The 23,546-nt window shown below is 36.4% G+C and overlaps 1 protein-coding gene across 1 annotated transcript; it reads left to right on the forward strand.

Annotated features, from left to right (window-relative positions):
* Positions 1-3,707: 3,707 nt before the first annotated feature.
* LOC149537429 (omega-3 fatty acid desaturase, endoplasmic reticulum-like) lies at positions 3,708-10,579 on the forward strand. Its single transcript, XM_089802926.1, has 8 exons — positions 3,708-4,390; positions 4,679-4,768; positions 5,647-5,713; positions 7,834-7,926; positions 8,085-8,270; positions 8,914-8,994; positions 9,129-9,266; positions 10,014-10,579. The coding sequence occupies exons 1-8, from the start codon at positions 3,981-3,983 to the stop codon at positions 10,185-10,187; spliced, it is 1,239 nt and encodes a 412-aa protein (XP_089659052.1). The 5' UTR covers positions 3,708-3,980; the 3' UTR covers positions 10,188-10,579.
* The last annotated feature ends 12,967 nt before the right edge of the window (positions 10,580-23,546 follow it).

Genomic DNA, 23,546 nt, shown 5'->3' on the forward strand with positions numbered 1-23,546 from the left:
GGTCACAATGTGGTGCCTTCAGTAGTATTGCCACCTCTTGATGATGAGGGAAAGCTTATCTTGGTTCCCGAGGCCATACTTGACTCCAGGGAGAGGGTGCTTCGCAGGAGGACTATCAGGGAGTATCTAGTGAAGTGGAGGAACCTACTTATCGAGGATGCTACTTGGGAAAATGAGCAGATATTGCAGCATCTAGAGCTGAAATTGCTTGAAGACAAGCAATTTTGGGAAGGGCGGACTATAATGTCCCCTTTTTAGCATTCATATCATGATGTTGTCGTTAGCCTATTTCCCCACAGTCCTGTAGGCTAACTAGGACATTAAAGGGGCTTAGAGGCCATTTGGCTTAGATAGTTTCAGTTGCAGGTCTTTTTGAGGGGTTCTGGGGCAACTTTGGGCATACTTACTATTTATAGTAAGTCATCTTGGACATGGCCGGACATTCAGTCACAGTGGTATGTCGATGGTAATTGTTTAAAATCGATAGGAAAACTTATTTATCATTGATAAGATTTGTTATGCATTGATAAAGCCATTTTATAAAGTTAAATTTAAATATTTAACTTTATTAATGCATAGACTATAGTTTGTGGGAAATATTTAAATTAAAAGAGTTCCCTTTATTTTTATAACACATTCGAGACATAAGGTACATAAAGGGAGTTATGTTTTATCCCACATTGAGAAAATGAAGGATTGAGCTCTTGTGAGAACACTATAAAAGAAATGGAAGAGCTTTTTTTTGTATGCTTGGATGAAGATTAATGTTATGTTGTTGGATATCTGATTATCGGGCTTGGAGGACGGAATCCCTCTTTGCTAGCATTCTCTTCGCTGTTGGAAGATACAATCATGAGGATCAAGGGTGTTTTCAATTCAGGAAATACATTGGGTTTCATTTGGGGCGTTCGCATAAAGAAATTTACAAGGGTTTGAGGTGTAGATCTGAAGTTAGTTATTGCTATAGTGCCGCATGAACAGTATTTTGCTACAGTCGGCATGAATAGTATTTTGCTACAATACGGCGTGAACAGTGTTGGTATCAAGTTTACTTGTTTTTTCGGCTGATTAGAAGTTTGGAGGGCTGCCGATTACATCTGCAAAATACTACGACAACTAATTCCAAGTTTCTTCTGTCAAATTTTGATACTTTGCATAATAATTGTTGAACACAAGTCTGAATGGTTGTTGCAGCCTTTAAGGTAGCTGTAAGTGCACATCTACATTTAAAAATCACCATTTTATCAATAGATTGAAAGAGTTTCCAGATTTTTCATATACTGTTGAATGTGTGCCAAGTGTTTGTGAAAATGTTATGATGTGTATTATGCATTTTAATGTCACTTCATAGTTGTTCGTAAATCTACTCATTGAAAATTAATTTGTTGAGGAAATCAGCTTTATGAGTTTGCATACAAAGTGTTTGACAATATTCCTTAAGTTAAATTTCTACAAGTCAAAGTTCAAATCAGGGGAGGATATTACAATATAGGTATTGAAATAGTAAGTGAGGAAGAACAAATATTTCTTAAGCATGAAGCAACAACCCTCCAAAAATAAATAAATAAACAATTGACAATAGAGAGACTTGGAGAAAGTCCCAATGTTTAGAAGGATTTGGAAAATAGAGAGGATGATGACTTTTCTCTCATAAGGGATGGGGAATATTCTTGTGCAAGGGAAGCATGCAAACTTATCTCCAAGAACACTAGAAAGGCCTCACAAAAATATGGTTCTAAGGGAGTCAATCAATCAAAGTAAGATATGCTGAATTCTAATAAGGAAACTAGGAAACTCTAATAAGGATTATAAAATGATGACATAACCAAGAGGGAGAATATAACAAACATGGACCTTTTGAAAAGTAATTGAAACAATATGTGTTCAAATGAAAACTTGCTAATATTAACCTTACTCAAAATAGCCCCTATTGAAAAACTTGACAATATTTTTGGGTGATGCAAGATTGACCTTACACCCTGGATGCACCTGCATCAAGGCAACATACATAGTTAGGTATTTGTTCAGATAGATAAAAGGATTTTTTTTGGTCTCCAAGACAATATTGTATTGATGGTCTAAATTTTGACATGTAAAAAGTAGATACCCTATAGGATGTCTAAGATTTCCTAGAGGAATATGTAGTCATTATAAAGAACTTTGTGCACCCTACACTACTAAACAATACATAGATTTCAATGAAACCAACTTAAGAATGTTATTTGTCACTTGTCAAACATCTATGTTTAGATTTTTATTAAAATAAGTTGGAGGGAAAATGATTTCTTAACTTATTTTTGTTGTTGCACAATATATAGAAGACAAAGTTATTGTATTCGTGATACTGCCAACTTTCTTAAATTTCATAGCTTAAATTTTAAAGCCAAATATTCTTAAGTCTACCAACTTTAAATATTCCTAAAACACCTCAAACAACTCCAACTCTATATTTTGGGAAACCCCATCAATGAGACCCAACCCTTAAGTGCACATAACTATAGTTCAAACTTCTAGTTTGTAAAGACACACATTGTAGAAACCATCATGCCTTCAAGGGTACAAAAGTGGTACTTCTAAAGCGTTAGTTCAAAACATATTCCTTATTGCTCTATTATCCATTTATTTTAACATCAAAAAAATTAGTACAATTGATCTAATATTTTAAAATCTCCCAATAATGCACAACTTGCACAATTGATCTAATTATTAATTTAGTTTTTAAAACTTAAGTACTCTTAACTCACTCAGTAATTTTAATATATTTTTAGTTAAAAAAAACCAAAAAACAAATTTAAAAAGTAGAGAGTTACTTCCTCTAAAATAATAGACCATCGACTCTAGATGTCTTTGTTTTTTTGTCCTATGTAAGAAGCTTAATCAATTCTTGCTTTTTGAATATACCCACAACGATCCCATTTCTATGACTACAAAACAAGTATGTTCAATTTTTAAAGGGATGTGAGGCCTTAAAGCCCCTTAATTCTCGGTCTCTTCTCCAAAGCCAATTGCAATTTTATTTCCTAAAATTGGGGGAGCTATTTAATTTAAACGTTTTTAATAGAAGGGGAAGGTATTTAAATCGAGCGAGGCAGGAAAAAATATTATTCTAAGGAGTTCAAAAGAGATCGAATAATAAAAATATTATATTACGGAGTTCCAAAGAAATCTATTTTGTTTAACAGAAAGAAAAAGGGTCCTGAGCAGCTGACATGGGGGATCACGGGGGACCCACCCTTAACATGTGAGGGGTCGGGTGGGGCCCACCATTAACATGTGAGTTTTTATTATATTTTATTCATTCAAAGGACGAACAAGATTCTCCTTACCAACTAGATTTTAGGGGAAGGGACATGCGTTCTTCGTTGCATGTGCGCAGCGGCTGGTGGCGAAAGTGACACTTGCTCTTTCTATTTCTGGCAACTTTGCTTTCGACTGAAGTAATCAAAGATCCAATGTCCGAGTTAACCTAAAAAATTCGATGTTTCCTTATACTTTTCCTTTTATAACCATCCCGAAATCCTTTCAACTTAGTAGCACCATGCATAGATTCGCTCATGGATGCCAAAATTCAAAAAAACTCTTTTTTTAATAGGTACGCAACTGAAAACATAAAGGTTTTTAAAACCCTGTTCAAATTATACAATTTTTTTTAATACACCGTCCAAATTCTACCTTTTTAAAAATCCCACATTTAATCTGAATTAGATGCTGAGAGGCGAGTCAAAATATCAAAATTTAGTTATCTGAAGGTTCCCTTTTAAAGCCCTATTTAAAAAAATATCTTTGCTTTAAAATAAATAAAAATAAAGCACTGATTCTTCCAACTTATGTGTAGCTGAACAAGCGCTACAGTTTGGATTCTATGAAGGTAAAGCCAAGAGCACTTTCCTATAAGAAGGCCCAGTGTTTCCATTATCTTTCTCCCTAAAGGAACAAGGCCCTGCTGGTTGGCAACTCAGGCAGAGGAAAAAAGCTCTACCATGGTTGCTCCAGCAATGAACAATCCTTCATCTTTTTCTCTGCTTGGGCTGAATCCATATGGCCCCGTTAGGAGGTTTTTATCCTCTGTTCTTGCTCCCTTGAGAAGACCATCCAAGATGGTTTCTAACGATGGGCGCAGGGAAAGAGATACAAGGAATGGTGAAAAGTTTGAAGAGTTTGATCCCTCTGCAATGCCGCCATTTACAATAGGAGACATCAGGGCAGCCATTCCTAAGCATTGTTGGGTGAAGAGCAGCTGGAGGTCCATGAGCTATTTTGCTACAGATGTAATGGCGGTTTTAATCTTGGCAGGCCTTGCCATCTATTTTAACAGCTGGGCTGTTTGGCCCTTGTATTGGTTTGCTCAGGGGACCATGTTTTGGGCACTCTTTGTCATTGGGCATGATTGGTATGTAGCTTAATGATAACAGATTTCTACTGTGCATAATATTATATTCATGCTTTTGGGTACGATTGTGTTTATGACATCTTTCGGATCATCATTAGAATGATACATTCTTAACTCTTTCCTTTTCATGATGGATCATTGTGTATGATCCGAACCGTGGATGCTGATACAGTCTTACCTAAAAGCATGGAAATGGTATTTAGCTTTTTTTATTGATTGACCTATGTTGTTCTGTTAGTGATTGCATTGGTTGGACATGTGTAACGGTGTGCTTGGTTTGGTTTTCAGTGGCCATGGAAGCTTTTCAGACAGCAAGGAACTTAATGCCACCATTGGACATTTGACTCACTCTTTTATTCTGGTGCCTTACAATGGATGGTATATATGTGTTTTCAATTGTTTGTTTCTGGTCTTTTGATGGAAATGGTTTATACCTAGTCCTTCAGATCTTATTTTAGGTTCTCTTGTTAAATCTAGTTTTGTCGCTGTACAGCTTCAGTAAATGGATTATGAATAGCATTTATCTTATGGTATTGGTTTTAATTCTTGTGGTTTTGGCTCTTATATTGTTTTTTAGGTCTTGTGTGATTGGCTCTTAAGTAAATGGTGTATTCAAAGTTGATGATTGAGCGTAGCATTCATCTTTTGGAATTGCTTTTGTTGCAGTACATGTTTATTGATTGTTTTTAGGTCTTGTGGGATTGGATTGGGAGAAAACAATGGTGTAGGCTATCCTGATCTTTGATAAAACTGGTTTACACTAGGGCTCAATGACACAGAAAATATCTTAAAGGATTTGGAAACTCTGACTATATTTTCAATAAAGCTCACTGTTTAAGAAAAGTGACCAATGGGAATTGGTAATAGGGTTTACCATAGGCACAGAGCGAATATCTTCAGGGAATTGGTTAATCTCTGAATATTTCTTCATAATAATCGACTGCCTGCATTAAATCTAACCGCTTACAGAATTATTTTGTAACATCCTTACAGCAGTATAACCAGATTTGTGATGAATTGTATCCAATTGCACCCATTTGAATATCTATAGCCCTCTTACGCGGCCTCAGGTCGTTCGACCGCCTACTATAGTTAGGTTTTCACCTTTTCACATTTCTTTGTCAAAGAAGATCAGTAGTCCACTAGGGCTGTGTTCATTCCGTTATGGTTTTTTGTACATTCGTTTTTACAATCCCATCATGAAGCGTCATTGCGCATGGAGTAATTGAATCGGTAATGGATTTCGTTGTTTGCAGGAGAATAAGTCACAGAACCCATCACCAGAACCATGGCCATGTGGAAAAGGATGAATCCTGGCATCCGGTGAGGCTTTTCCTCCATTCTTGCCATTGAGACACTCAAGTTTTCAGTTCAGATTGTGCGTTTTATATTCTTTCTGAATGTTTTTCTGTAGCTTTGTATTGACAAGGATTCTGATGTTATGGTTTCTATTATTGCACAGTAATTAAAAATAGGAACTAATAACAAATTTAGACAAGAACAAAGGTAGCTTGTGTCTAAATCTTGCCATTGAGGCAGAGTAAAGTTTTCAGTTTATATTTTGTTTTATATTCCTTCTGGATGTTTTGCTGTAACAATTTTAAATGTATCCTCTGTCTAAATCTTGCCATTAAGGCAGAGTAAAACTTTCAATTCATATTGTGTGTTTTACATTCCTTATAAAAGTTTTTCTATGGCTTTGCGTTAACAAATGAGATGATGTTTTTCTCAATGTTATTGAAAAAGGGATCTAATTGCAATTTTAGATAAGAATAAAGGTAGCATCTGCTTAAATCTTTCCATTTGAGGCAGAGTGAAATTTCCAGTTCACATTGTGCTTAACATTCTTTCTGAATTCTTTTGCTGTTGTTTTGCATTATCAAATAATGTGATGTCTAACTTTCTATTATTGCCTAATGTTGAAAGATGGGTACTAGTAACAAATTCAGGAAAAAATAAAGGTAGCCTCTGTCTGACAGACTTCTTGGGGGAGTCCGACTCCAGATTTTCAAGTACCTTAACTACTAGCATATTACCGTTTATTCTTTCTTTTAAAAAGAATTAAGTTTGGATCTGAATGAGAAACTAACTGTTGGTAAAAATGATTCGCATCACAAAATGTTTTTATATGGAGTGTTCAACTGCAAATCCGAGTTGTTATTACGCAGGACTAAGTTAAGAAAGGCCTAGTGAATATGCACGGTAGTCAGAGACATGTTGCTAACCCTAGTGACATAAGTTTTCCTTCCATTTGCTATTTTAAAAGAAAGGTTTCACGGGGTTGGGGGTGTTTGGGTACTTAGGGTACGGGTATGACTATGTTGAATGAGAAACTAACTGTTGGTAAAAATGATTCGCATCACAAAATGTTTTTATATGGAGTGTTCAACTGCAAATCCGAGTTGTTATTACGCAGGACTAAGTTAAGAAAGGCCTAGTGAATATGCACGGTAGTCAGAGACATGTTGCTAACCCTAGTGACATAAGTTTTCCTTCCATTTGCTATTTTAAAAGAAAGGTTTCACGGGGTTGGGGGTGTTTGGGTACTTAGGGTACGGGTATGACTATGTTTCAAAATAGGGATACTTGGGTACGTCAAACTTACGTATTACGAGTCATGACAATGGTTTTCCAAAACAAGAAAACTAATGAAGTTTGCAAATGCAATGTATTGTTTTCTTAGATTTGCAATGTGTTTGTAATAATAATATATGATAAGGCAGACTTTAAACATGAACAAGAAGTCATAAATCATATAACAATGCCATATTGCAAATGATAAACTGCTGACTTGAACAGTGATAAAGTCTGTTAATCAGCATTGTGTCAAAGTTTCAAATTGATTATGTATTGAATTAACCTTGATAAACAACAAGCTGCTATTCAAAAAAATCAGAAATCTTAATCAAGGTCTTAGCTATGATGCTCACCACTGAGTACCCGGTACGTGGGTACGTGTACTCTTGCAACCTAGTTTTAAAGGTGTTCAGCATCGGGCATTTCTTTGAATATAGCCATATTTTATGATTGCTTTAGTATGAAAGAAGCAATGATAGTTTTTATTTAAAGCATTGTAGGTTTTGCTTTCAGTAAGTCGTACTTATTCATACTGCAGCGAGTGAGTATATTTTGGGAACTCTTTTTGTTTTGATCATTTTTAGCTGTTTCCGTAGGATTTGTGTTGTTATGTTTGGAAGTTTGTATAAAAGATAAATAAGAATAACACAATCCATGTCCTGAGATTTCTCTTTGTTAATCTGTTCAATTTCCATTTCATTGAGTGAAAACTTCAATTTTGTGTTTCTATTTTATTGTTGTCTGCATTTATCAGTAGCAGTGGTTTTGTGGCTTATGAAACTTTCTGACCAATGCAAGAGAAACTTGACCTGTTGTAATGGTTGTACTAGTCTTCTATATAAGGTATCTGATTTCTAATATTACAGGTTACAGAGAAGATGTATAAGAATTTGAGGCCAGAAAGTCGGACTATGAGATATTCTCTCCCATGGGCACTGTTTATATATCCATTTTACCTGGTAAGCATGCCCATGTTTTGAGTCATTTTCTTTCTATTCTTCTGCAACGTTTTCGTTGGCTATTATTAAGAATGCTTACAAGCAGCTACATGTTGGGAACTTTTGTGAGTTCTGATGTTTTGTGTTTCGTGGGGCTGTATGATTTTGGTCTTTTGCAGTGGCTGAGAAGTCCTGGTAAGCGTGGCTCCCATTACAATCCTGACTCTGATCTCTTTGCCCCAGAAGAGAGAAATGCCGTTCTTATCTCAACTTTATGCTGGACTGCTATGGCTTCATTGTTACTTGCCCTTGCTATCATAACGAATCCTGGATGGGTTATCAACCTCTATGTTGTGCCCTACTGGGTAAATACATTTGCTGAGTTTTACTTGGAAAAAAATTATGAACATGCTTCTATATAACATGTATCTTTTAGTTCCAGCACTGAAAACTTGACGTTGGTGTCCTCTTTTGTGGAATGATTTTATGAATCATAATGTATTACAGTATTTCAAAAGAAAAGGGGTAAAGATCTATTAAATGGAAAGAGAGCTATATAAAAAGAATGGCCAAGAGCCTAATAAAGAACAAACAATTACACATTCCTATCTTCCACAGCTAATTATTGCTCTAACACATGAGATAAATCCAAAGGCAGAGGAAAATGTTTTCTATCCTCGTAATTCCAAATCTGCATTCCTTCAAATGCTCATTTGGTCAAGAAACCCACTACTGTATTCCATATTAGGTGTTTGAATCCCTAGGAACTCTAAAAACCTACTCAAACTTAAAAATGACTCGTACATAGAATCTGGCTAATAAGCACGGCTAAAAGCCAATTAGTATCATCCAATCGATTATTGTCATTGTGATTATTGTTATTCTATTAGACAAGCACATCCTTTGTAAACATTTTTGAAAAGGAATATCTTTTTAATAAAGCTAGAAGCATCCTTATTGCAAATTGGCTATAATAGAATCTTGCTTATTTTGGGTTGGCTTTGGCAGATTTTTGTGATGTGGCTGGATATGGTAACATACTTACATCACCATGGTCATAACCAGCGAGTGCCTTGGTACAGGGGAACGGTATGAGGCTTGCAAGGAATTCCTGTTTCAGTTTATGTGTGTACAGATAGTACTATTTGATGGTTTAAAGTGATACTGCATTGCTCCATTGCCAATTTGCTTACCAGTGGTTACTTCGTTTGACAACATTGTAGGAGTGGAGCTATCTCAGGGGAGCTCTGTCCACCATTGATCGTGACTATGGCTTGTTCAACAAAATTCAGCATGACATTGGAACGCATATCATACACCACTTGTTTCCTCAAATTCCTCATTACCATCTGGTAGAAGCGGTAAGATATGTCAAATTCCAAGAAATGATCATTACTTAATTAATCTAGGAGAAAGCTCATTTTCTATGAGTGCTATCATCAAATTGTCCTAATGTCTAAGTGATATTTAAGCCTTCTATGTGAATACACATTGTTCTTCTAAGTTTTAAAGTAATATTTGAGCCTTTGAACCTTTTATGTGGTGATATACATTACATCTTGCTGGTTTTGGGTTTCTCATCATGGATTTTCCTTTTCATGATGATGGACCACTGAGTGTAATACGAAACATCAAGACCATGGTTTTGCATTTCTTGTCATGAATTTTCCTTTTCCTGATGATGGACCACAAAGTGTGATATGAAACATCAAGACCATGGTTTTGCATTTCTTGTCGTGAATTTTCCTTTTCCTGATGATGGACCACAAAGTGTGATATGAAACATCAAGACCATGGTTTGGTTTTGGGTTTCTTGTCATGGATTGTCCCTTTCCTGATGATGGACCACGGAGTGTGATACGAAATATTAAGATCATGATTTTGGGTTTTTTGTCATGGATTGTGCCTTTCCTGATGATGGACCACTGAATGTGATACAGAACATCAAGACTATGGTTTTGGGTTTCTTGTCATGGATTTTCCTTTTCCTGATGATTGACTGAGTGTGATACAAAACATTAAGATAAATAATTTGAGAGTTTAAATCAGAAGTTTATGCATGTCAATAACTCATTCTTGTGAAAATGTTGACAATTTTGTTTGTGCAGACTGAAGCAGCTAAACCTGTGCTTGGGAAGTATTATCGGGCTCCCCAAAAGTCGAGTCCTTTTCCCATTGAGTTGATCAAACCTCTGGTAAAGAGCATCTCAGAAGATCGCTATGTAAAAGATGACGGAGATGTTGTCTTTTACCAATCAGATGCTAGCTTAAAAAATCGTTGAAGATACAAAAATTATAGATTAGATTTGCCAAAAATGTTTCAATTCTCAAGGTACACTCAACCCTGTATGGATATATTCAGCCCCTGTTTCTCCACTTCTACAGTCTGTTTTAGCATCTCAGCTTAGAAATCTCTCGGAGAGAGTTACGTAGTTTATGTTAATCTAAATAAATAGTCCATCAGAATCATACAAATGAGTAGAAGTATGCAGATAACTGCTAATTGAGAGACCAAATCAATATCTGGTCCATGTAGAATTTACATCTGTTGATGGCAACAATCTAATCAGCTGGACCTTTTGAAAAGGACTGTAAACACTAGTCTTTGTGCAAAACCCAGTTATGCTGGGAAAATTCCATTTTGAATGGCTATAAGCAGTCCTATATTCAGAAAGTTCTCCACTTATATAATTAGTCTGGTGGTTCTTTTTCAATGAAAATGCTATGTAAAACATGTTCTATATGGGATACATCCATAGGAGCATCATTCCTTTTTAGCTTAACCCACCTTTAAGACATGATATTGTCCATACCATGTTCTAAACGTCTTTACATTTCATTTTTACAGCATTTTGAGTTCCAATTATTCACAAATTATGTCTGTCAACAGCCAAAGCTAAACTAAGAAGATATGTTCAGTTCATATGGATTATTCATTCACAGTAAGTTCAATAACACTGCAAATTAATGGATCTGTGGATCCTTAACTCGTGTAAAATAGTAAAGCCTGAAACTTAATTAAGATAAAGCAAACACTTATTTAGCTTGGTGGTTATTTTAGATAAAGCAAACACTTATTTAGCTTGGTGGTTATTTTAGATAAAGCAAACACTTATTTAGCTTGCTGGTTGTTTCTGGAAGGCCTGAAAAGCTGTATGAAACGTTTTTACAATCTTGACTAAAATTAAAACTACAAAAAGTTTAGCTAGTAAAGCCTGAAACTTAATTAACATAAAGCAAGCACTTATTTAGCTTGGTGGTTGTTTTGGAAGGCCTGAAAAGCTGTATGTCCTGAAACGTTTTTACAATTTTGACTAAAATTATTTTCAAAATAAAAATTGGATAAAGAATTCTATTAAATATTGTGCTTTTTCACAATGTGGGATGGAAATGTATGCATGTGGGATGGAAATGTATGTATGTAATCTTGACAATGTCATGGAAGAGTAAATATATGTGAACTACCTTTAACAAATTAGAGGCCCATTAGAAATTCATCTATTAGTTGTTTTGCCTATTTTGGGATGGTAAAAAGTGAATGGAGAGGGGGAACGGGGACAACTATATATATACACTGAATTTTGCAAATATACATGTCATTTATATTCAATATTCAATTATCAATATGCAAACAAAAATGTAAGTTTAGTAGTGAATAATATCATAGAAATATGAAAATCTAAATGTGCCCAAAGGCTACAGGGCTGCCATAAAGTTTCATCATCATGTTCTAAGTACATAAAAAATAATATATAGAAATTAAGAAAAATGAAGTAGATTGTTGTTCCTATTTAGCTTCTACCACCATGGCATCATAATCAAAGTCCTCATCCTCACTATCATACTTCACATGAAGTGTAGTCTCATCCAATGAAACCCCAACCAATCTTGGTGCTATCACATCCTTATCTATCTTGGCCACATGCTTAGGATGTTGGAGTCTGCCAATACTCTAGAGTCTAACGATCTGTAAGTCGAAGAGCATAATGCATTGCCACTAGCTTTTCCATTTGTTTAGAGATAAGTCTACGCCTCTTGATAGAGTAGATAATGAATATGTGGACCAATTTTTCTTTGTCAGTGATAAACTAGCAACCTGTGCAGGGAGCCGAGTGGCAAATACTTTCAACTCTGGTGTATCTCTCCCATGCTAGGTCCACTATCCAATAGGATCTTTCTATTCCAAAATCGCCCTATCCAACCTTGCTTGTGGCTTACTCAAGTTTGGGCCATGAAGGTTGGTGAAGTCAAGGAATTGTGCACGGAGAGTAGAGGCCTATTGAGTTGAATACGTCTTATCAATGACTCTTGTGAAGCCATCCAATACCTTAGGATCATCACATGGGGGGACCCTTCCACTCAACTCTACATAGCATTTGGGATTTAGAGCAAACCCTGTCATATGAAGCGGTGTACTTTTTATGTTCCACCTTCACGTCACAATAGGCCTAACATACTCCTCATAGAACCCCAATGTAGGATCTTTTGCATCAACAATTTTCTTCATTTTCCAACATGCTCTCAAAAGTCATATATCTCTCCAAGACTAAGCATTAGCATCAACATATTTTTAGAATATAAATTCACCAATATAACTTGGGGTGGGGGGAGGTGAATCAATTATCCAACTAATATCACAATTATCAACCTTATTAAACTTTAACCATTTGAGCAATATAATCATAAACCATAACAAGATACTCATGCACAATAACACCATATATGTTAACTAGGGAAACCCTTGATCAGAAGGAAAACCCCGGTGGGGATGGTACCCACAACATGATGTACTAATATAAATATTCCTTGCTAGAGGATGAACCCTGTTAGGAGTCAATAACAACATTTAATACATATCAATCCCTATTAGGAGACTTTGAATTTATGTTAGGAGATTCCAACCTTGTTAGGAGTTGTGCCAACCTTGTTAGGAGTTGTGGAAGATAGTTGGACCCACTTCCCAAACAACTTCAAGGGCAAGATCAATGAACCCATTGTCCAAATGATCTTTGTATTATTCCTTGTAGAATAATAGAAATGGATAGTATTGCTCTTTCCTCTTTTTGTCCTATCAACTGAACCTCTGCTCCTGATTTTGTAACCATATCACAAATCTCACATCCAATAATCCTTTGGATCAATTATTCGCATTCAGTAAACACTATACTCTTTTTCACACTTCGCACTCAATACAATGATCACCACTTTTCAATACACTTTACAAACAAGAAAAATATATTTCCTTTATGCTGTATCTTCAAAATAATTCCTTGAGTCAGCCTTGAGGCTTTCCAAATCAATAATAATAAGATAATTAATTAATTCATAATTACAATAGCACTGTCAGCTCATAGTCTATACAACTTCTCATACGTGTGAAACTAGGGTTTGCACATTCATTGACATCATAATCAAACTATCATAAGTCACTGGCTGATCACGCATCAATAGACTATATCACTGCCAAAGGATGCAATGCAAACAGCAGAAATCATTTCTCAAGTACTTTGTCTTTGTACTGTTCCTTGTAAATTAGGTAAAACTTCTGTACATCTTTGACTTACGTGTTGCGCATTGAACCATGTCATCAAGACACAGTGACAAACATGTCCATGAATGCGCATCACTAGACAATCAAGACATTGTCTGTACAACTAAGATCTCTATCTGCCACATTGCCAATCTTTACAAACTTAATGCTATGTTGACATCAATGACAAACACAGTCATGAATGCAACATGTCAATACTCTCCAATGCTTAGGAAACTCCCCCAATGTAGTATCATCAACATTCATGCTAACACATATCTAATGACATCTACAATGGGTGCTATCAAAAATCAAATATATCTACAAGACGCAAACAAAAATTAAAATTAGAATTAGAAATTTTAAGCTAGTATGAAAATCAATAAGCAAAAGACTAACATTTAATTTAAAAGTGACTTACCTACCACCAGTTGTCATCAAGGATCCTTTTCTTCACCACTTTTCCTTTAGAGGACTTAGAATTGGACCATTGTCCCCACTTTGGATTCACCACCATCAATTGGAGGGCCCCATGCACCTCAATTATCCTCTCCATCAATAGAGATAATTATGAATTAAAATAAAGTTAAAAATTAAACACATCACATGTAAGTTTGTAATAATTATAAATTAAAATAAACCTAAAGAAAAATAAACTATAATTAAAATTCATATATCTTGTCTCGACTGGTTTGAGGAACTCCTCAAAGCAAGACCTAAATAGAGCAAGTGAAGTGTAGGGGTTGCATATACACATTTGCACTTCTCTAGCTTCTAACACCACCCATTTCATCCACTCAATCTCCCCTATGTCCTTCAATGCATTGTTCAATAGATGGACACAACAAGAGGTCCATAAGATGTGCTTGTAAACACCCTCTGCCATCTACAGAATTTGTGATCACCTATACTACATTAGCTGACCCAACCTCCTCTATGGAATCCCTTAAAATAGTGAAGTAAAACTCTGCATCCTTCCTCTTTCTTGAGTAATCTATGACTTTCAAAAAAAAAGAACCAACAGGTAATGTGACAATGATATTGATGAGTGGCTGATATTTAATATTTTTCCACCCATCTATCGCAATAGAGCAACCCATCCTAACCCAAGCATGTTTGATATCCTCTAACAACAAAACAACCTTAGAGTACTCATTATCTAGGATGATGGTTCATAGCTTATGTTCACCAAGGGTACAAATGAGGGATTCATAGTCAATATATCTTTCACCATTTGTTTAAAATAAGTAGAATGGGTTGTATGATATGGGATACCATTAACAACAAAGAATCTACCAATGGATACCTCACAAGCTTCCTTTACTTGTGCATTAAACAAACTTTTCACTGAGCCCTTCTCAGCACTACCCATTTTCCTCTTTCCTTTAGCCTCAGTAGGGTTGCCACTAGTACCAATGATAGATGTCAAATGCCTAGATGATCATGAGTGAATAGAGGGTGATGTCATTGTCAAATCCCTATTCCTTCCCTCAACCCATTTCAACCTCTAAGTGCAATCTTTGCCACTCTAATCTCTCATCATTAGTCAGGTCAGGACAAGCTTTGACTCATGACATGCAACACCTAAAAAGTGTGACTTCACCCTTGTATAGCTGCCCCTAAAATCTTCATGACAAACATGAAAATCCCACATTCTTTTTATCTTGTGGCTTAGCTATGAAAAATTGGAGAAGAGGTTTTTTTCCTATTGAAATGACCCTTTGCATAATCCTTCATGATGGTGGAAGGACATTTAAACAAATCAATTTTAGAATCATATTCTTTCCTAGTCCCACTACTAGCAATATCATCCCCAACCACATTTTTCTCATCACCACCACTACTACTAGTACTTCCATTGGTGCTCATTGTGCTTTTTTTTGAGATTTAAATTTGCAATGTAAATGAGTTGAAACAATGAACAAAAATAAATAAAATAGAACTCTTTCAAGGTGCAAATCTATTAAGAAAAATGGAAAATGGAAGCATAAAGACTTTCATATTTGGTACACAATAGAGGAAGCTCAAACCCTTGCACAAGCTTTTGGAATCAAACAAATCACATCTTCTCGCGAAACAAAAACCCCAGCTAGTGCTATAAACTCAAGCTTCACATGTAAAATAAAACAAATGTCAATAATAACACAATGTGGTTGTTTTTGACCTTCTAAGGATGATGGGGAGGTGGGGCCCACTAGACGTCCAAGTCAGTGCAAAAAAACACATTTAAAACCTTTTTTTTTTGGTGTACAAAATAAAGGTGACTAACAGTTGTCCCCAAGATAGTTGAGGGATGTTTGCGGCATTCTTAGCCGCCCTAGGGATGACTATACATCCCCCTATTTTTCCTCCCTCGTCCCCAAGTTTTCAGGATGTCTCCTTGGTTTTCTGGCAAATTGGGGATGGTTGGGGGTTGTCCCATACTCATCTCCCTATCCTTGGGACATCCCCATTTCCAAAACTTGGTGTTTTAGGGGAGGGAGGATGTGTCCTTAGGGATCATATCATATTGAAAATCAAAGGTTTATTAAGAAACCATGCAACAACCAATAGTGGCTCATATTTTGGGGAAAAATGTTAGCAACTAGATCAATTGTCCAAGTCTATTGGTACAAATTGTTTACCACTGTTGGACATTTGTGCAAAGTTTTTACAATTATTGGAGCATTTGTGTAAAAGTATTGGCCTCTGAAGTTAGCTACAGAGTTCCTAGACTCAGATTTGACCCTTACTCAACAAGGGTAACTTGACTTGTGAACTAGCTTAGACTCAGTCGTGACTCGACAAAGCAACAAAACCCTTGAAGTTTTTATGAAGATTTACCACTGCCTTCGCCCTTTTGCTATCATATATTAAATCCATCAGGACAGACCCAACTCGCCTATCCAGACCTAGTAGGGCTGACTCGATTCACCGACCCCAAATACTCACCTGACTCATGAAGAGTCTCAAAACTATTTTTAGCTATAATACTTATATTTGATACACTTCTCCTATTTCAAAGCAAATGAGGATTCATTAAAAATGTATATTATTGTGACTCTTTGAAGCGCCCATTTTTACTCGTTGACAATAGGTCAATTGATCTATTTATTGATGGTATGGTGTAAGGTGCTACAAAATGCTGTGTTAGGATTAGAGGACATGAATCTAACAATTACATGCAAATATAACTAATAATGCAAATGAATAAATGACACATAAATATAATTGAAGACAAAGATTTAACGTGGTTCACCTAATCTTGGACTACACCTACTAAATATTCATTCTAATATTATTATCCAATAAAGAGTAAATTATAGTCTGGAGCTCACCAAATTATTTTCCAATGTTAGATCTTGTCACCTAGGTTGGAGGTCCCTAAAAGTCTATAAAAGGAGCTTCCTTCCTTCCATTTTATTTAATTGCAACATTTTGTGAGAAATTAGTACTCTTGAGCATTTGGCAAACTAGTGAATCTGTTCATTCTAAGAGCATTCTAGCACTTTTATGAGCATTTGAAAACATTTGAGAAGCCATTAGAATCACTTAATTCATTATTAGCAATATCAATTAATTATTATCATTCATCAATTATCATACATCTTGCATATTGAGCATTCTAGGAATCATTCTATGTGACTGTGCTGAACGATATCCTGTCCAGAGAACTTGATCAGTGACATTGCTGGGTTAGGGGTCAGTTTGGGTTTCGTATGGATTTTCAAACCACTGATCACATTTTGACCTTATAGGCCATCATTAAGAAGGCTCACCACTGCTTGACGAAAGTCTATTGTTGTTTTGTTGACTTTCGCAAAGCCTTTGACTTTGTTCCTCAGGCGGCTCTCTTTCAGTGTCTTAGGGACATCAGGATCTCAAAGATTCTCCTTATAGCTATTATGAGGTTATACGCATGTGTGGTGGGAAGATTCAAGACTCCACAAGGCTTCTCTGACCCTATTCAGAGCACTATTGAGGTGAAATAGGGTTGCCCTCTCTCCCCCACTCTCTTTGGCATCTACATTGATGAGCTTGAGGCATATCTTTGTGGTTGCTCACTCCCTGATGATGGTTGTTACTTACATCAGGTGTTGATCTCTATTCTCCTATCGCTGATGATATGATTCTCCTAGCATCTTCCCGTGATGGTCTTCAATGGCTCCTTGATGGCTTGACCTCTTTCTGTGACTCACGTGAGTTTATTGTAGATCTGGGCAAGACTCAAGTCATGGTCTTCAATTATTTGAAGACATCACACCTCCATTTTTACTTCAAGGGTACTGAGATCGAGATTGCATCTTCATATACTTACTTGGGGGTTAAGTTTTTTGGACCTCGATTTATCCTGAGACCAACCATGCAAGCTCGAGTCAACAAGGGGCTTGGGTCCCTCACTATTCTTGAGCGATAATGCTTTTGACACCACTTCTAGGACACCACGACTAAGATGTCCCTTCTTGACTCCTTGGTCAAGCCGATTGTCCTCTATGGCTCTACTGTTTGGGCCCCCTCCCTCCTGGAGTCTAACTAGGCCTCTATTGAGAGAGTCCAAACTCTTTTCCATTGGTGCATTATCAGATGTCACCGGTCCACACCACACAACATCGTTCTAGCAGAATTTCGTGCTCACCCTTTCAGATTGGGGACCATCTTTGATTTAGTTTGGCTTCTTCACTGATTCCCCCGAAGGTCATCACAGATATTCCTATTTGGCTTATTGTTCCTCTAAGGAGGTTGTAGGTTTAGACTTTGGTCATAGATCTTGTTGCTGATACACTCAATTCTTTGCCCTCTTGGGCTTGATTGGTATTAGTACGGATCATCTTTCCCCGTTTCAATTTTCACTGGATGCTCCAATCCACCTTCTTCCACCTCAACGGGAGTTGAATGAGCATGTTAGACTTGACATCTACAGGCAATATGTTCTCACGACCTAGAGGAACCCCCCAGGTGGGCTCCGTCTGCATATGGCCTTCTATGCTGAGCGCTTCCTTGATATCCAAGACATGATCATTTTACACCCCTAGTACCTCACCCATTGTTGGAATCACACTCTTCACATCTCCTTGGGATCTTTTAGGGTGGGGTCTCACCGGCTACATATTCAGATTGATCACTAGATCGACAAGGAGGACAAGATCTTTCAGCTCTGTCACCTCGGGGAGGTTGAGGTCGAGTCTCACTTTATCTTTCATTGTCCCATTTACTATGAGATCTAAGGCTGATTCTACTATCTTTTCAGAGAGTATCAGTCTCTTCCCTCATTTTTCAGATATATTGACTAGCATTGTCTTGTACTCTACCTTCTGGAGACCATGTGGCTTCATGAGCACACTATAAAGCTCCAAATGTTGTGATCTAGAGCCTAATCAAACTTAGAGGTTTATTTGGCATAGTTTCCCTCTAGATTATTTCTACAGGGGTTTAGGGGCATCACCCCCAAGATGGGGTCAAGGGGCAATGCCTCAGGTGCGCTCCTTGTCATAGTACAGGGTGGGGTCAAGGGGCAACGTCCTTGCGAGAGTTTTTGTGGTTAGCGCCCCTGAAGCCAAAAGTGACTTTATATTGTAAAAGGAGTCAGCTACTATTTTTCTATTATTCTAGCCTTAATTTTGTAAGCAACAAAAGCTTGTATGAAAAGGCTTAGGGTTAGGCATTTTTCAATGTGCGATGCGACAATTGGTTCTTGCGGCGATATTGAGCTGTAAGGGATAACAAATTGTAATTAGGTTGTGATCACTGGATAATAATAATATTGCATTCGCTATTGGTGGACATAGCCTAGGGATTGGGTGAACCACATTAAATCTTGGTGTCTTGTGTTCTCTTTTATGCGATCTACTATTCTCTGGTATTGGCTATATTTGCATGTAATTGTTATTTCTGTCTAAGATTAATCCTAACAAGTGGTATTGGAGCTAGACAATTGTCATTTTCCCTTTTAGCCAGACTATCATTTTTTAAAAAAAAGTGATTCTTTACAGGAAGGTCTCATGGTAGAGTGGGAGTCTCATGGTTGAGTGGGAGCAATGGCAGATGAGGGTAAGCTGAGGGTTGACAATTTTAATGGGTAGAACTTTCAATTATGGAAGATGCAAATGGATGACTATCTTTATTAGAAGGATTTGTGGAAGCCGTTGGCAGGAAAAAATGAAAACCAGGGAACTATGAAAAATGAAGAATGGGATCTTTTAGATAGAAAGGAACTTGGAAGCACATGAAAGATTTGATGGAAACCCTAGCGAAATTGTATGAAAAACCCTCCGCTTCAAATAAGGTATTTCTCATGAAGTGTTTATTTAATATAAAAATGGCAGAAGGTGGATCTATTGTAGATCATTTAAATGAGTTTAATACTATTACTAGCTAGTTGCCTTCAGTGGATATTAATTTTGATGAAGAAATTAGGGCTCTCTTGATTTTGTGTTCTTTGCTTGAAAGCTGAAATGGCTTGGTAATGGCTGTGAGTAATTCTATTTCTAGATCTAATACCCTAAAATATGATGATATAATTGATGTTATTTTGAGTGAGGAAACTTGTAGGAAAACCTTAGGTGGATCTACATTAGGAAGTGCTTTGAACGCAAAAAGCAGAGGCAGAACAACTAAGAGAGGAAATAATTTCAGAAATCATGAGAAATCAAGAGGAAAGTCAAAGGGGAAGAGGTCTCAATCCAGAGGACCGAGAGATTACTGGTGCTATGGTAAAATAGGGTATAAGAAGAAAGATTGTTGAATCAAAAGAACAATGAAGGAGATAAACCAAAAGGGAACAAGGAGGCAAATGTGGTAAGTAACAAATCCAAAGAGGATGCTTTGCTTCTATCTTTAGCAAGTGTTGATGATTCATGGGTTTTAGATTCTACTGCTTCATTTCATGCTGCACCTCATAGAGGTTATTTCATTGATTATGTCCAAGGGGATTTTGGGCTTGTTTATTTGGGGGATAATGAATCCTGTCAGATTGTTGGAAAAGAAAAAGTTAAGATTAAGTTGCAGAATGAGAATCATTGGCTACTAGATGAGGTAAGATATGTTCCAAGGCTGAGTAGGAATTTAATTTCAGTAGGGCAACTCGGTGATGAGGGTTATGTAGTTACTTTTAATGATAAAAATTGGAAGGTTTCAAAAGGTTCCCTTGTAGTAGAAAAAGGTGTGAAAGTAGGCACCTTATATCTTTGTACAAGCTATATTGTTCCTTCTACTTTGATTGTTTTAGAGAAAAATGAATGTTTAGGAATAGTTGCTGCAGTTAGGTAGGGGGAACAAATAGCTGTTATAAATTCTAATACAGTGTCATGGCACAAAAAAATTGGTCACATGAGTGAGAGAGGTATGAAAGTACTTCATTCAAAGAAAGTTCTAGAAGGTCTGAAATGTGTTAATATGGATTTATGTGAAAGTTGTGTGTATGAAAAACAAAAGAGAGTGAGTTTTGTGAAGACTAGGAAGGAAAATAAAAGTGAAAAATCAGAGATTGGGCATACAGATGTATGGGGACTAGCTTAGATATCTTCCCTTGGTGGATCTCATTATTATATTACATTTATTGATGATGCAACTAGAAAAGTATGGGTTTATTTCTTTAGATAGAAATCTGATGTATTTCAAACTTTTAAGAAATGGAAATGCTTGATTGAAAATGAGACTGGAAAGAAATTAAAATGTCTCAGATCTGATAATGGTGGTGAGTATTATAGTCATGAATTTGAAGATTATTGCTCTGCAAATGGTATTCGTAGACAAAAAATTGTTCCAAGGACTCCACAAAAAAATGGAGTGGCTGAATGCATGAACATGACTATAATGGAGCGTGCATGAAGCATGAGGTTGCATGCAGGGCTGCCCTTAATAATGTGGGCATAGGTTGTCAATACTATTGTCTATTTGATTAATAGAGGTCCCTCTACTCCTTTGGGCTGTGGTATTCTAGAGGAAGCATGGACTGGTAAGAAGGTGAGTTATTCTTTTCTCAAAACCTTTTGTTGTGAACTATTTGCTCATATAGATTTCTGAAAATAGAACCAAGCTGGAAGCTAAGTCAAAGAAATATGTATTTTTTGGCTATGGCATTAATGAATTTGGTTATATGCTTTGGGATTTTTCAAATCATAAAATTGTAAGAAGTAGGGATGTCATATTCAATGAGAAAGTGTTGTACAAAGATTTGTTGCAACAACATGAGAAGAAAGAAAATGATTATGTAGTGCTGAATGATACTCTAAAAGCTAATGTTCCAGCAATTCTTCATGATATGCAACAACTATAACATCAAATACCACAGATGGTTAACAAGGATAAGTAGAGCTCTAGAAAGATTTTCTCCTTCTTTGTATTCCATTTTACTTATTGATGTTGGTGAACTTTAATGTTATGATGAATCTATGTAGGTGGATACTAAGATTCAGTGAGAGTCTACAATGAAAGAGGAAATGGACTTTTTGTTAAAAAATAAGACTTGATATTTATGTAAGTTGCTTGCAAGTAAAAAGGCTTTGCAAAATAAATGGGTTTACAGGTTAAAAGAAGAGGATGGAGGTAAGAAAAGATTTAAAGCCAGGTTAGTTGTAAAAGGATTTGCACAGAAAAAGGGCATTGATTTTGATGAGATATTCTCTCCTATTGTTAGGATGACTTCTATTCACACTGTTTTAAGTATTGTGGCTACTAAAGATTTGCATTTGGAGCAGCTTGATGTTAAAACAACTTTCCTTCATGGTGATTTGGATGAAGAGATATATATGACACAACCATAGGGATTTAAGGACAAAGGTAAGGAGAACTTAGTCTGCAGATTGAATTTTTTGTTATATGGCTTGAAGCAAGCACCTCGGCAATGGTATCTGAAATTTGACAAGTTTATGCATGAGCATGGATATAGCAGGTGTCATTCAGATCATTGTGTTTATTTTAAGAGGTTGGATGATGACAGGTACATTATTTTATGTTTATATGTTGATGGTATGCTTATAGCTGGGTCTAACATGGATCGTATTAAGGGGCTGAAATGCCAGTTAGCACATGCATTTTCTATGAAGGATTTGGGGGCAACAAAAAAAATCCTTGGTATGAAGATTTGCAGAGATAGAAAGAACATGAAATTGGCTTTATCTCAGGCTAATTATATTGATAAGGTGTTGCAATGTTTCTCTATGGAAAATGCTAAAGCTATCAGCACACTTTTACCTGGTCATTTGAAGTTGACTAAGGAGATGTGTCCAAAGACACAAGAAGAGGAGGATAAGATGTCCAAGGTACCCTATGCTTTAGCTATAGGAAGTTTAATGTATGCCATGGTATGTACAAGGCCAGATATTGCACATGCAGTGGGAGTCGTTAGCAGGTATATGAGTCATCTAGGAATTGAGCATTGGAATGCAGTTAAATGGATTCTTAGATATTTGAGAGGAAAATCCAGTAAGTGTTTACACTTTGGGAGATCTACTACTGATTTAAAAGGCTATGTTGACTCAGATTTGGTAGGGGATATTGATACCAGGCAGAGTACTATAGGTTATGTATTTAATGTTGGTGGGACAGTAGTGAGTTGGGTTTCTAGGTTATAGTAGGTTAATACTTTATCCACTACAGAGGCAAAGTATGTTGCTGCTACATAGGCAACCGAGGAGATGATATGGCTTTAGTTCTTCTTGGAAGAATTGGGACACCCTCAGAAGGACAATTATTTGTTTACAAATAGTCAGAGTGCCATTCATCTTGCAAAGAATTTAGCTTTGCATTCAAAGATAAAACACATACAATTGTGGCACCATTTCATTCGGTCTATTTTGGATGATGGATAGTTAAAGCTAGAGAAGACACATACAAATGATAATCTAGCAAATATATTTACAAAGGTTGCAACAAGGGAGAAGCCAAATTCCTCTTCAGCTTTGATTGGTCTTCTAGACTGAACAACAATAAAACAACAATAGAGTCCAGGTGGTTTGATATTCCAGTGGGAGCTACAAGTTTAGTAGTGCTATGATTAGTCTCCAAGTGTGAGGTTATTATTGTGGAGTCTGATCAGTCTCCAAGTGGGAGATTATTGTGATGTGGATCCTAATCAGACTTAGAGGTATTGGTTATATTTGTATGTAACTGTTATTTTTGTCTAAGGTTAATC

This window comes from Cupressus sempervirens, chromosome 9 (assembly GCF_028749045.1).
Source record: "Cupressus sempervirens isolate cs-2001-9-10 chromosome 9, ASM2874904v1, whole genome shotgun sequence".
Taxonomy (NCBI): domain Eukaryota; kingdom Viridiplantae; phylum Streptophyta; class Pinopsida; order Cupressales; family Cupressaceae; genus Cupressus; species Cupressus sempervirens.

What these genes read in the sequence shown, in the direction of transcription:
- LOC149537429 (XM_089802926.1), top strand. Translation starts at nt 3,981, where the DNA reads ATGGTTGCTCCAGCAATGAACAATCCTTCATCTTTTTCTCTGCTTGGG. An exon ending in CTGGTGCCTTACAATGGATG is followed by an intron (nt 4,769 to 5,646) that starts GTATATATGTGT and finishes CGTTGTTTGCAG; the next exon opens with GAGAATAAGTCACAGAACCC. An exon ending in TTATATATCCATTTTACCTG is followed by an intron (nt 7,927 to 8,084) that starts GTAAGCATGCCC and finishes GGTCTTTTGCAG; the next exon opens with TGGCTGAGAAGTCCTGGTAA.